This window comes from Zychaea mexicana (assembly GCF_025766255.1).
Source record: "Zychaea mexicana strain RSA 1403 chromosome Unknown BDB00scaffold_133, whole genome shotgun sequence".
Lineage (NCBI taxonomy): Eukaryota > Fungi > Mucoromycota > Mucoromycetes > Mucorales > Lichtheimiaceae > Zychaea > Zychaea mexicana.
In genome coordinates this window covers 70,975-85,269 of record NW_026516796.1, presented here as the reverse complement: position 1 = coordinate 85,269, position 14,295 = coordinate 70,975, and the positions used below count along the sequence as shown (strand labels likewise).

Below are 14,295 nucleotides of genomic sequence, written 5' to 3'. Positions count from 1 at the left end.
TTTCAAGACGAATCAAAAAGCCAACGTGCTCCCTCTAAAATCAGGTCCCGATGATGGCGTGAATGAAGCCTATTTATTGATTTGTCAGGGCCTTATTCACCTGGTCTAAGAGCGTAGGATCTACTTTTGATAAGCATGATTCGTGAAACGCTTGTCCTCCTCCATAATGTTGTTCCACTGTCGCAAGTGCTTGCCGCACCATCTCTGGCAAGTTTGTAGTGTACACGGGATCTTCGCGCCGCAGCTTGTTCCGTCGTTCCTTTTCCGCAGACTCATCGAGCTCAGCAATATCACCCGCCATATCTGCTTCTGCATATAAAAACAAGCTACAACATCTCTTTTCAGTTGAACTGTTCCTCTGTTTTTCTTTGGAAGGAGATGGGGTGTAAGTGAACGAGGAAGCCACACTTACTCGTCCTCGGCATCGTTCACTTCGGCTAAAATATCAATCCACACTGCCATCAGATGGGGTAGTCTTGCTAAGACCACTGCATCTGTCGTACGCAATAGGTTCGTGAGTGCTATACAATTCAACTTGCGTGCTCGTGGGTGGCCGATATTGTCAAACTAAAAGACCCACATGATCAGTAAAGGTAATGATTTTATCAAAGCGGACGACAAAGGTTATAACCAATCTTCTTACCTTTTCCATCCATCGCTCCAATACACTACCGACAAAGTCATCAGGGGTGGTGCCTGCCATTTGCTGACCTGCCATTCGAAGATAGTTGAGTAGAAAGTGTGCATCACAGATTGCCAGTCGTGCAAACAGGGTCATGTAGGACATGATCGCATGGGCATAGAGCTGATCTTGAACAAACACATCCAAGACGTTTCCCAGCAGCCCTGACTGGATCAATGCTTCTCCGTATACTTGCACAGGGCACGATTGGAATGCGGTTTCGCCCACGTATGTAATGCTTGATGCCACTTCTACTTTGCTACTGCCAACATAAGCCGCCAGACCAGAAAAGAGTTGAGGTGCAGCTTGCTGCGTTTGTTTGTTGATTTCATTACAAAGATTCGAGAGCTCATGTGAGTAACTTTGATCTGTGTCCTGATTACTGCAAAAAACGGGTCGTAAAGCAGTTTTAATGTACCTGAAGTGTGGTTTGGCCATCCAAAAGTATATAGCTTTCAATAATCTTCAAAGTTTTTCGTAGTCCTTCCGTGTCGTATTCCAACAAACCGATCGCCGACGGGAGCATCGAAAATAACTCGGAGCTCCCTTGAGGAGCTGTTTGTAGCATCGTCCACCATAGATCAAGGACATCTTCGAGAAGGTACACGCGCGCTTTCTATACACCCACAATGACATCAAACGCTTAGTAAACAAAAACCATAATATATGCATTGTCATTTCCAAAAACGGAATATTTACATTTTTTTTGTCCACGCCGTACTGTACAATGGGTAAAAAGAAGTGTTGCACATGTACAGACTGCTCCTTGAGGATCTGTAATAGTAAAACCTCAAGTTAGCTTCTCTTATAAGAATCTCACCATAGAAAAAGTTGTGATAACTGCTTCACAACTTACTGCAGTGATTTTCGTAAACGTGACAACCAGCGCTGATTGAAACAAGGGATTGTCTTCGGCGCGCTGCCAGTGAGGTATTAATAAATCAATGATCTTGGGTGCATACGGTACCATCTATTTGAATCCACACATGCAGATGAAACACACTCGGTGAGATCATGGCTTTACAAAGGTGAAGTAAAGACGAAGAAGGGGAACCTACATGTTCTCCAGTACGATCGGCGATAGTATTCAAATCACTGATCAATTTCATTACTGTATCCGACTCCTCCACCTCGTTTAACAATTTTAGCAACAAATCCATAGCAGGTCCCAAATAAGGTAGCAAGATGCTGATTTCAAAGTCCCAGTCGTCGATTGCTTGGCGCAAGCTATGGGCTGCTGTTAATCGGACAACCATGTCATCTTCGCCCACCATCAATTCCAATAAGCCCTGATAAATTGCCACACGACTGTCCGCGCTGATGCCTTCGTTCACCCAACGACCTAATAGCCACCCAATTCTTCGATGAAGTATTTTCAACCTACATGTATTATATGAAAGGGTTTCATTAACAAACAAATGAGTTCAATTGCTTCATATTGTTGACAGATCGAAAAAAACAGAAATTATGCTATTACCCTGATCCTTTTTGGGAAATTTCAGGAATTAGTCGATTTACCAGAAAGGTTTCGAAATCCAAACGGCCGTAAATCGATTGTACACCCAACCCAACTGCCGCATAAACTGCATCCTTAAATAGCAAATCTTGAAATGTGGAGACGTCTATATATAATCGTAATTTAACACGTCAGCCTTGTAGACCCCTTCCAAAGAATGCATATAGACTCAGCGCGAGAAACAATATACGTACTGGCCACTTTTTCAACCAAGTCCAGCAGGATGGGACATAACTGATCGCGATAATGCGTCAATAAGCTCATAAAAGTGATTTCTGCACATGGCTGTATATATAGAGATAAATGCTTTAGCAGTCAAATCCCAAATGTTCCTGTTCCCTTACGGGTATCCTCGAAAAAAACTTACCCTTAACTCAAACTCATAGTTTTCCGAATCAAGTGCATTGGCCCATCCTTCTGGATCATCTTCCCATTTTTCCATATCAGCCGGTGTTAACAGCATATACTTGGTAATCAAAGTTTCAGCGCATGCGTTAACAAAATCAGATGTCAAAAACTGATTGTTAATTATGTTGTTTGCTTCCACGCTCAACGTCTTTTCTTCATCAGTAACAGACAGTACTTCCGATGCTAGTTTCAAATGTCTTTAATAACGTACTTCATTTATTTCTCCATACACTAAAGTGATTTATATCTTACCTGGACCATCGAGGTTCTGGGCAGCAGTCTTGATTGTGTCCTTGACCAGTAGCATACCCTGTAAAAGAAACTGTTCAAATACGGGTATATCCACAGGTTGACCTGATAATCGCACATGCATATTCTAGTTTAGCTCTTGCGCTCCTCCTTTTCTTATCAATCCACTCTATAAGCATAAGAAACTAACCTGTCTTGTAGCGATCCGTCAACCGTGTGCCTTCATGCACAATCGCCTGCCAGTAGTAGCCCAGAATATCTGTCCAAGCTGGACACAACGCACATGACACAGGGTGTGCTTTTTGTAATCCTAGATACAACGCACCATAATCCTCAATAATTGTATTGACCATTTCTTGGATCTTTTCCGACGTAGACGAAGAGGACTGCTGTTGTTGCTGTTGCAGTAATCGCACTTTCATGTATTCCTCTAAGCGTTGCTTGCTGAGTTGTATAAAAGTTTTTGTCTCATCGTATTTATGGACGTCTCGAATACCGCTAACCATCAATATCCGCAAACATTTTACGCATGCTGAAGCAATTTCCATTTCTGTCAACAATACTGCTGCTGCTTGCTGATCCAAGGATGAGCTTGCTGATGTTGAAAGAGTAGAAACGGTGGTTGCGGTATAGGTAACATAGACATTGGCTACAGTTTGAAAAATACGTGGTGCAACTTCAGCGAATTGCCGTCGGCTGGCGGATAAGAAACGTGTGCTGAGTTCGTGGAGTACTTCGTACAGCATCTCTAACGCGCGGTCGTGGATCAATCGTTCGTCGCCGCTAGGTGTCTCGATTGCCTGAACCAACGATGGTAGTAAGTCTGGCCTATCTCGCTTGACAACATTAGTACATTATATAGCTAGTGTATCTTCAAAAATCCGCTATTGCGAGCATACCATTCCATGGGATAATCCATACGAGCAATACGCGCCACGATAACAGCGTTTTGAGAGGTCAGCTATTTATAAACGCGAATTATGAGGCTTCTTGTTCCCTTTTTTAAAAAGTCACCATAGATCGATAAGTGTACCTTTTTGCTCGGCTCGTCTAAGAATTGCAAGAGTCGTTGTCGAATCGCTGCCTTTTCTTCAGGAATAATCGGGCTATCGGGTGTTATAGCGTCATTGTCATGGTTAGCTTTCGCTCTATTATTTTTGGTTTATGACAGTTTCCTCCACTAAGCCGTTTGTACTTTTTAGCAGTTTTGCGCCAAAAGCGACCGACGCCATTTTTGAGATAGATGCCACTGAGTACACGTACGTCGTGATTGACCGTGCGATCGTAGAAAATATCCTATATGCTCATGTGCGCAAAAGTTTATCTTGAGTATTCTCTAATCTCAAGTTTGGGAATAAACTTTCTTTTTGGTCGCGATCCTTCTTGTACCTGAAGTGTAGCAAAGAATCGCGGCTCATTTTCCCATTGTTTCAACAATTCTTCAGCTTGTCGTATACGTGTATAGTCTTGCGAAGCAGCTTCGTGGAGCACGCCGAGAAGTTGACTACGTGCATCGGTCATTGTTTCAATCGCGTTTCTTTCAAAAGAACAAGAAAAGAAGCGTGTCGTGGTTCGGTAGCAGAAAAATTAGATTTCCGTAAGGGCATCCCTCACACTCTCGTCCTTCCGAGCTTTTAGGCCTTGTAGACCTACGCTCTTTTGTCAACCACAGTGCTATGCTAATCAAATGTACACTGAGTCCATTCGTTTTCATATAAAGTCTAGTAAATATAGCTGATGAAATAGTTTGTCGATGATTTGGCCTTTTCAACGAGCCTTCCTTTCGTCAGGTCAGCTTATCATATGTATGAAATTATGATGGACGAGAGGGATGGTATCGTTTTTTCTTCAGTGGAAGACCATGCAGTATATATTCACAATGAAAACCCCGGTTTTGAACGATAATTAAGCTCTATGGATATTACTAAATTGACAATGCTACAATTGGTCTGTAATATCAAACTTGATGAATTGTTCACAATGGGCGTCAATCGAATAACAAATCTGATGATATCCTTCTCTCAATAATGAGTAACGCGAGTTTGCCGTAAAAATAAATATTTATTAATTCAATCAGTGGAAGAAGCTGTCGATATGCCCTGAAACAGACATACAAGTGCGTACTTGAGGGCTGATACCAGGACACTGACTGATATTCACATACTCTAATGATTTTGCGTATTCCATGCCTGTGATAAGGCCAATACCCGAGATCCGTACACAGCCACGAATATTGAGTCGACGAATAGTTTTAGCTGTTCCTTTCAGCAAAGTAGTAATCGATGCGTCCGATACGGCCGATCCACAATAACTTGCGTCTAGCGATTCGAGTTGCTCTAACTTGGCCAATTCTTCAAGTGACGAGTCGCTCAATGCACAGCAAAAGCTGACAGACACGTCTTTCAAATACGGGGCTGCAATCACTAGATGGGCAATCGACCTGTCTGTTAAGAAGCTGCAGTCGCTCAGGTTGAGTGTGTGCAGGGCGGTGAAGCAGTTTGGTGCTTTGATGAGCCAGGAAACAAAGCCTTGGTCGGTTATCTTAGTACACCGCTGCAGGTTGAGGTATTCGAGATTGCGTGTACAGTATTTGGTAAAATACAGCATGGTTTGATCAGTCAGGTTCTTGCAGTAGGATAATGTCAAGTGCTGCAAATCGGTGTTGTTTTCGAGTAATCGTTGCATGCCGGCGTCTGTTATTTTGCGACAGTTTGATAAATCGAGCCAGCGTAAATGTCGCAAGGCGTCCAGACTGCGATCCGTGATCAACCAACATGAATTCAGATCGAGTTTCTTCAAATGAGGAGCATTTTGGGCAATCATTGTGATAGCTTGGTCGGTCAAGTGGAAGCAGTGTGTCAAATATAATGATTCAACGTGAGGGCCAATCATGTCGATCAATAGCTCAATCGTTTCGTCCGTCATTAATCGATTGCTGCTACCCAGGTCTATCTGTTGTGTCTGGACATGCTGTTTGTGAAGCGTGCGATATAATTTGCGGGACGACAATGAGAAGCGAACCATGCTGGCAAAATCTAGTAGAGTAGCAATCCGCGCGATGATGCTTGTATCCAATGCTGTCAATCTGTCTCTTTCTGATGCTGCTTCCAATGCGTACGTTTCTTCCATAATGGTGACAGAACGTCGTTTCGAAGTTGCCGGTTTCGATGGTGATGTAGCAGCAAGAAGAGATGGATCTGACCAAACGGCAATACTTGGCCTTCGTGGCCGCGTTTCACGGTCGCGTAGGCGGTTGACGTTGGTTGGCAATGTAGGGTCTTGGTCACTCGTTGTGCTGCATATGGCTGTAGTGTCGATGGGGGCCAACGATGCACCATAATCCTGTTCTTCCACTGGTACGTAAACGACACCGCCTAGATATACCGTTCAATTAGGTCAGATAACGATTATACTGGACTCCAAAAGTTCTTTACTAATCTTTTTTTATGATTTACCTGAGACCGTATCCACTTGCTGATCCTCAAACGAGTCAATTTTCAGGCTCTAATTGATCAGTACAGCATACCTTGTTGTTAATAATGTTTTATGTCACCTGTATCCTTAGAAAAGTATGTTTTTTTGTCAAAGAACCATTTACCAACTCATTAATCGTTCTGAGTGTCTTGTCAGCCAGAGTTTTAAATTGGCTTGTGATGTCTGGATAGTCGTGGCACACTTGTAAGCAATCTTTTTTGCTCAAAACATACAATTCTACTGGTGTAATCGATTGCACGCTTGCCGTCCGTGGTACGTCGAGAAGGATGGCAATTTCACCAAAGAAGTCACCAGGGCCCAACCTCGCAATAGCCACCGCCCCTTCTGCCCGTCGATTGATAATTTGGAGCGTGCCTAACAGCAAAATAATACACAGTTCTTAAAATTAGCTTTGGCAGCCTCATTGACAATACATCATATAGAGCACCCAGGCGTCAAATGGAAAATCAAAACTTTAGACGTTTGAGCGTATATACCGTCAACAATAAAGTACATTTCATGACCAATATCGCCCTTATTAAGTATCATCGTATTAGGTCGATAGCTTCTAGGTTCCATCTTCAGTGATATTCGATGAAGAAAATCCTCGGGACAGTCCTTAAAGAATGACACCTATCCACACACACAAATGAACATACTTTTAGCTTCAATTCGCTTTTGTCCACTCACTCTAGCATCAAGAAAAAAAAAAGAATAATGCATACCTTTGTCAAAAAACTGTATGCGCTTGAAGTGACAAAAAAATCCACTGCACCAGAACTTCGTCGATTGCACTCTGCTTCTTTTTTACTCTTATTCAACATGGACATGCGTTCCTGGGCCTCAAACCTCAAAATGCGTTCAACAGCCGGGTAATCCGGTAATATAGCCGATACAGCTTCGGCTGTAAGGACAGCGACTGTGCAGGGTGTAGCGGCCATGACTGTTGCGGTCCGTGGTATGGCATACAAGAGACCAATTTCACCAAAGCAGGCGCCTCCCTCCAAGGTTGCATAAATTCGCTCAAAGTCAGCGGAGCACACATTCACCGAGCCGCGTAGCAGCAAAAACATGGCCTTGGCTTGTTCGCCTTCAACAATGATTATGTCATGAGGTGAATATGTACGAATATTCATGCTACAAGCAATTCGTTCTAGGAATTGTTGGTTTTTGGATCGTTGGAACAGGGAATGTCGTCGCAATGAATTGAGCACTTCCTCTGGGATTGTAGTAGCAGCAGCTGTGGTCGTTGTCAAGGGCGACGGCGATCTTCCGACTGGCGGCGACTGTGCCGACCATTGAGGAGAATGTTGAACATCGGTCATGATGGTTAACAGAGAAAGACAAAGTAGGTTAAGGGTGAAGAGCTAGCAAAAAGCGGATGAGAAACAATCCAGTCTGAGAGGAAATAATAAGGCCTCATCGCCTATTCTTTTTGGTTGCATAGTGAAACAGAGCCTTTCATGTCAATCATCTTTAAACCCGAGGAAATAAAACACTAACTAAAAGCATACTAATCAATTGGGAAAGTCTGGCGGTTGATAATACGCTGAATTACTGAGCGTTAAGATGATGACGCTACGAAGGCTAGTAGTGTTGTTGAGAGTACTAATATGACATGCATCATGCATGACGTGAAGATGATGCATCTTCATGGCTACACAAAAAATGAGTACAGTATCGTAGTTACAGCCCACATACTACGGTCATCCCTCTTTTCTTTTGCAACCTCCGAGTCAATTTTGTCAACAAAGCTCATCCCCTCCTAAACAAGTTTTCTATTGACTTGATAGAACGCACAAGGGATGTTGGCATTACAAGTATACATTAGCAGAAAGTGAAGTGATGGAAAGAGCAACTCCTTATGAAAACTTAAAATAGGAATTGACAAAGGTTACCAAGTACTCCTTCACAATTAAAATATAATCAACCTGTGCCATATCATGAGGATGTTATGCTATTGTGAATAAGGTTTCTGCCTAAATAGGCTGCTCAGCTGGGGGATCAATGATTAAAACAGCTTGTCAAATTCAGACTCGAGGAACTACCATAATACATACGCTCTGTGCGGAGCAAAACGTGCTTCTCTTTTTGACTATTCTGACGAGAAAAGTAACATGCCCATTCAACCACCAGCATTTTCAGCGCGCCGATTACTTGGCATGCCGCCTAATGCCGAAGCCATTCATGATTACTTAAACACCTTGAGTAGTGAACCACTGCCAGAACCTGTCATTAAACGGTTTCCGGATTCCACGTACTATTCGTACAAATCGCTCGGATTGTCACTAAGTTTTACACCCACCCGCAAAGGAAGCGATAAATTACTTCTCGACAGCATTGACATTTACAACGGTCATACACGCGACGGATTTCAGCCTTTTGTTGGTAAAGAATATCCTTATGGTTTTACACCACAAACACAAGCGCACGAAATAGTAAGTCAGCTTGGTGAACCGGATCGAAAAGGCGGTGGCGGCACAACGCGGTTACCGTGCTGGATCGAATATCAGTTTGAAGACGAAGGCAACGATAACAAGGATGGCGACAGGGGTAAAAGTCAAGGAGGGCTGATGTTACAACTCCATGGCGTGGAGTGGGAGGATCGAGATATGGGTTGGACAAGTCTGGTGCTGTTCTAAGCTGTTCTCCTTTGTACATACACACGTTTTGTGTTTTACTACCACTGTAATACTTTATACATATTATATCACCGCATGCCGAAATATACTGCCAAACTCAATGATGAGGTGTGTGGCTCTACGCTATACTCATCAATCGCCAACAAGAAAAGAAGAGAGGGAATGTCACTGACAGAACGTTGTAAAAGTCATTTATAAGCAGATGGAGCTTTTGTGTGCTATTTAGTCTAACAACTACGTACGCCTTTTTATATTTCTTTTGAAAGTATCGGATTAGCGCTATTTAAGTAATAGCATAAATATCATATAAGCTATCCTAGCCTTTCTCTTTTCAACATACCTGCCGCGATCATAATCTTTAAGTGTTGGTATATATTGAAGTGAGATGTCAAATGTAACTCAGTTTTTTTTGCTGGTGGTTGCCATATGTAGTAAATTAAATAGTTAGCCTGGTAAGCCGAACAACCACCTTTACCATTCTTCACAATTATATCAATCAATCGTTTCATGTTTTGCCTCGTATTATCAGTACCATCCTACGGATTTCAGTATCATAGACTGCACATGAGGCATTTGTTAAGCCGAAAAAACACTGATACCTACAATATTGGTAGCGGTCATCACTAGCTATCCAAGATCTCAGATTACCGTTTGGGCCTTCTGCAACCATACAGGGTCCTAGAAGGTTGTATTAAAGTGTCCGAAAGGTTACAAACGGCAATTGTGAATTATGAATGCTCACTATAGAGCCAACTCTTGTCTGTTCGTTCTGGGTTTGGACATAAGAATAGGTAATTTATACATAGCATTCAGGTTTTATATCACATTTGCGAATAAGTAAAAGTAGAGCTGTTGCGCAAGTCCACCCATTTACTTCATCATTATCTTACTACGTTAATTTTGCTCTGTATCATGCTTATATTGCTGTAATGACTACTATGTACTTATCGACACTGTGCGCTGCTGCTGTTGCTTTCATACGTTGGGTACATATAATAGAAAAAATTGGATACGTAACAAGAGCAACAACCTACTGGTTTCGTGTCACATTTGACGACTGATTCACATACAAGCCCCGGATATGTAATGCAGATTTGTGAATAATGGAGTAACCGCCCTTTCGAGCTAAGACATCGAAGTTAAACTTTGAGTTAGTCTTCTGTGCAACACCGGTTGAAGATAAGCAACAAGTCTTTTTTTCTATTATAGCACACTATTCCAAAAAAATAATCATTATTTCTGCATATGATTCTCTTTTTGTTCCGCGGTTGAACTTTATCTTTTCTGATTCGATTTGCTAACAAGAATAATCTGCTGCTAACAGACATAGTATGCTTACCATACATACTTCTTTTCGCCAGTGCAGCGTATATTAACATCAGTAGTAATGGAAAAGACTTGAAGCATAATGTCTTTGTAAGGCGGTCTAAACCGCTACTCATGTGCAATAAGAGTTTTGGTTCAAGTGGTACAACAACTTTCTATTTTGTTCAAACCACGCTTTTTGATATTGCTCCCTTTGTATTTGTAGCATTATGTTTGCAAGTATTATGATAGCTCAGCAAAAGGTTTAGAAATCTTGCTCCTTGAAGCATTAGTACTCGGCATGAAGCTGGCTATTATACTGATATAAATTATATACAGCGTTTAAATTTCTTTCTTGTCCATGAAATGTTTATACTCGCTGAAATGATGCCCTTGTACATTATGGGTACTCTATTAGGTGATACGATGAAAAAAAGCAAAGCATGACTTCGGTTAAAGCCGAATCCTGTTTTTGCGTTAAACATTTTTCTTATCATATCCGAGTAAACTATACCCGTGGGCGCTTTTTCCAAAATTCTCAGCAAACTTCTATTCTGTTTCAAAGTTCTTCCGGTTCTGCTGACACTTAGACAACACTCCCGTATGCTTCCGCCGTCATCACCACAAGGACGCTCTAAGGATCAGACTACAATGCTCTTCTTGCTGTGCACTTGAAAACTTCTTCTCATATCATTATAACTGCGAAATTACCGCGCAAATAAATATGTTCTCTTTCTTCTTTGGTACACCGGGAAGAGTCAGTACATCATCATCAGTTCGAGAAGCATCGTGATAATGCGTTTTCGTTTACAAAATACTCATTATATTACGATGACAGTTCACTGATTAAACGGTGATATGCTTGCTATATCACTTCAAAGTACAAAATATGTGTATGGTAATATCATTATCTTTGATCGAATTAATCAACAGTTATTTTCCAAATACATTCAAGCTGCTACCATGCGCTTTACTTTAAAGACTATAGTATCTACAGCATACTACTACTCAATATAACAGCTATTATTTTTTTTAAATGTCCCAGTTTCTACGACTTTTTTTCCGTATTTGATGCATGGACCACGGAATCGGCTTCTTCTTCTGCAGTAACAATTGCAGCAGGAGGTTCGGACTGCTGACCTTGCTCTATTTTTTGAGCATCTATATCATCTTGTCCGATCACCCGACCGTGTTCGTCTTCATAAATGTTTTGCATGAAGTCCTTGTTCCTCTCTTCCTTGCCGACCAAAGCTATGGTAACAAGGTAAAAAAAGTAGAGTTGATGTTAAATATGACACTTATGACAAATTAGGTGAAACCGTTACTGGGGGTAAGAAAAGAACAAAAGTTTCAAAGCAACTTACTGGTAATGATCAGGCATGCGACGACAACGCCCATAAATATGGCTTGAGTGTAGCCTGTGTGTGCACAGAATTATGTTAGAATAATAATGCTTAATATAGCACAATGCTCAGTATGAAAACACTCTGATGTTTGCAGCAATAGATGGACTAACAACGTACCATAATCAGGGATTGGATTTCCTTCTCTCATTTGCAGACTACCGTCATCGTTTCGCAATGGATATCTTTCACCCAGTGTAGCTTGGATCTGACTGCTGGCTGCGCTGATCAAGTTACCAAGTTGATAAGATAAGCCTGACAAATAATTAATCGTAGTAAAGTAGCGTTATTACAACGACGGACGTAAACTCACAGAACACAATAGATGCTAATTTACGTACCAGGCATCAAACCACGAAAATTTGCAGGAGCCAATTCGTTCAAGTGAGCCGGAACAATACCTAAAACACGCATATTATCGTCTTCTTAGCATACTTATTCCATGTAGACTTCCGTGATAGTAAACATCATATCAATACCCCAGGCGCCCTATGAGAGACATGAACATGAATGTATGTATTAGTAATAGGCAAGATACAGTATTTACTTTGTTTCGTTAAAAACGTGGCATAAATCATTCACCTGTACAAAGAATTGGAGGGCAAAGGCACCAAAGCGGAGACTGTGCAGATTAGGGCCGTAGATCCATAAAGGAATGAAAGCGCCAACCATGATGGCAGAAAATACTATAGAGATACGGCGGCCGAGATAATTCGAGTATAAACCGACCAATGTACCTATACAATAGTCAACAAAATGGAAAGCAAAAGTAATGAGTTTTACGTATGTTATATGTGAAGCAATCATCACAAAATTACTCCATCATTAAATAATCGACAAAATCTTACCGCCAATGATAGCACCAATGTTATGTATGACAGTAGTCGCTGTTTGTTCCGTTGGAGTGTAACCAAGCTGAACCCTAAGGAAAGTAGGATACAAGTCCTAATTTGGTGTTTTTGCTACGTTAGCTCGAAATAATCAAAAATGCTATCAGCCTCTTCCCAAATTATCTGAGGTGTGTATATATTATACCTGACTGCCATGGGCATAAAAGTTGAAGAATGCCATAAGGATTATCATATATATAGAGCCTAATTAGTGGGTATTAAACTTATCGTCAGCTCACACATTTCTTGTTGATAAGATTAGCCATTACATATCTGAATTTAGCACATAAATATCATACATGAAAAGAAAAAGACGTACGTCGATAATGGTTCTTGAGCATATGCATCAATTCCTTCACATAAGATCGTCCGCTTAACTCGCGTGCTTCTTGGGTCTTTTCAAATGATTGTGATTCTGGAACAAAAATTCTGATGAAAACGGCTAAAAGAGCAAACACGGCACCAGTCCAAAACAGGATACGCCAGCTTGATCCGGTGCCTGTTACTGCAAAGTTTACCAAGGCCGCCAAAAGATATCCGGTCGCGTAACCTTTAAGGTTGTTGGTATGATAACGTTATGTGTGTGAGAGACATATTTTTTTGCTTGTACGCTGTCATCATGCAATGTCATAAGGCTGTTATCTTGTTTTTACCTTGTTGGTATATACCGGAAAATAGACCTCTTGCTTCTATTGGAAGAGTTTCCAGTGCCAAGCTTGCACCCAAGCCCTGTAATGTTTCGTTTAGTGAGTTAACATTCTTTAGCTAGTACTTTAATAAGGTGGCAAAACGGCATGAATCTGCTTGTCGAATACTTACCCATTCTCCTCCCATCGCAATTCCAAATAAAGCTCTAAGTGCGATGAAAACTTCGAGATTGGGCGCGAAGCCACTGGCCATGTTGATAATAGAGAAAAGCAAAATGTCGATCATAAGTGGCCATCGACGACCATACTTATCTGCTAGTAGACTGTGTGGTATTGTTGATGTTAGCATCGACAGTACTGTACATCATACGACCTTTGAGCTGTATAAGTCATAGTTATTAGTAAGAACACGTACCCAAAGATCAGTGCACCAACTGGTCTGAGCATCTAACATATCGTAAATACAGGTATCTCTTTAAGCTGCCTTCGATCAAACAAGATAGTCGCTAGTATCTTCAAATATATTGTTGATTATTTACCAATGTTGTAGTAATAGCAGCTAATGGAAAATAAAAAAAGACGATTTGTTATTATATATATTTACTTCAAGTCATGCACTCAAAAAAGCCTACTGTTCATATTGCCATATATTCTCACTACTTACAGGTAACTTCACTGGGCATAACATCAAAGTCTGCAGCTATATACATCATTAGGTAAAAAATAGGCAATCAGCCACAAAAGTACATTATCGTGTAGTCTAAAGTAATATCAGCTGTACTTACCAATTTCAGGAACGGCCAGCGATACACAAAAGTAATCAAACGCGTCCACAGTCCAACCAAGAAAAGCTAATTTAAAGCATGTAGAGTCATTATACACCAGTGATTAACATGAGTGTACGACACATTCACGGGTAAGATAAAAATAACATTAATGGATGTGGCTCACGTACCAGCAGTAAAGGTGATCCATTGGGTTCTATTCAACTGTTTACAGATTGCCCAGAAACTTGGCGGCTTTTCAGCCGGCGGCTGCCACAAAGAGTGGAAAAAACGCTTTGCATATCGCTTCACCAT

The 14,295-nt window shown here is 41.3% G+C and overlaps 5 protein-coding genes across 5 annotated transcripts; 1 reads left to right on the top strand and 4 right to left on the bottom strand.

Annotated features, from left to right (window-relative positions):
• Positions 1-332: 332 nt before the first annotated feature.
• On the bottom strand, positions 333-3,113 carry BDB00DRAFT_109390 (armadillo-type protein). The gene is made up of 10 exons (XM_053116087.1): positions 3,046-3,113; positions 2,859-2,960; positions 2,566-2,754; positions 2,393-2,483; positions 2,160-2,304; positions 1,741-2,062; positions 1,539-1,652; positions 1,382-1,456; positions 1,101-1,298; positions 333-991 (listed from the first exon to the last, which is right to left on the bottom strand). Exons 2-10 carry the CDS (start codon positions 2,865-2,867, stop codon positions 563-565), a joined length of 1,572 nt encoding a protein of 523 aa, XP_052973895.1. The 5' UTR covers positions 2,868-2,960; positions 3,046-3,113; the 3' UTR covers positions 333-562.
• Positions 2,755-4,441, bottom strand: BDB00DRAFT_109384 (armadillo-type protein). Its single transcript, XM_053116086.1, has 6 exons — positions 4,245-4,441; positions 4,051-4,151; positions 3,889-3,961; positions 3,755-3,816; positions 3,046-3,683; positions 2,755-2,960 (listed from the first exon to the last, which is right to left on the bottom strand). Exons 1-6 carry the CDS (start codon positions 4,374-4,376, stop codon positions 2,848-2,850), a joined length of 1,119 nt encoding a protein of 372 aa, XP_052973894.1. The 5' UTR covers positions 4,377-4,441; the 3' UTR covers positions 2,755-2,847.
• Positions 4,442-4,911: 470 nt separating this feature from the next.
• On the bottom strand, positions 4,912-7,923 carry BDB00DRAFT_852981 (uncharacterized protein). Its single transcript, XM_053125595.1, has 6 exons — positions 7,747-7,923; positions 7,055-7,678; positions 6,827-6,962; positions 6,454-6,704; positions 6,311-6,359; positions 4,912-6,229 (listed from the first exon to the last, which is right to left on the bottom strand). Exons 1-6 carry the CDS (start codon positions 7,750-7,752, stop codon positions 4,929-4,931), a joined length of 2,367 nt encoding a protein of 788 aa, XP_052973893.1. The 5' UTR covers positions 7,753-7,923; the 3' UTR covers positions 4,912-4,928.
• Positions 7,924-8,354: 431 nt separating this feature from the next.
• Positions 8,355-9,243, top strand: BDB00DRAFT_852979 (uncharacterized protein). The gene has a single exon (XM_053125594.1). The coding sequence runs from the start codon at positions 8,447-8,449 to the stop codon at positions 8,969-8,971; it is 525 nt and encodes a 174-aa protein (XP_052973892.1). The 5' UTR covers positions 8,355-8,446; the 3' UTR covers positions 8,972-9,243.
• A 1,976-nt stretch (positions 9,244-11,219) lies between these two features.
• On the bottom strand, positions 11,220-14,295 carry BDB00DRAFT_964862 (major facilitator superfamily domain-containing protein; the record flags this gene model as incomplete). The annotated part of the gene is made up of 16 exons (XM_053129773.1): positions 11,220-11,527; positions 11,641-11,694; positions 11,800-11,934; positions 12,021-12,080; positions 12,159-12,168; positions 12,262-12,416; positions 12,528-12,624; positions 12,715-12,773; positions 12,889-13,119; positions 13,223-13,298; positions 13,389-13,539; positions 13,632-13,663; positions 13,756-13,775; positions 13,881-13,916; positions 14,002-14,067; positions 14,172-14,295. The coding sequence occupies 16 exons, from the start codon at positions 14,293-14,295 to the stop codon at positions 11,325-11,327; spliced, it is 1,509 nt and encodes a 502-aa protein (XP_052973891.1). The 3' UTR covers positions 11,220-11,324.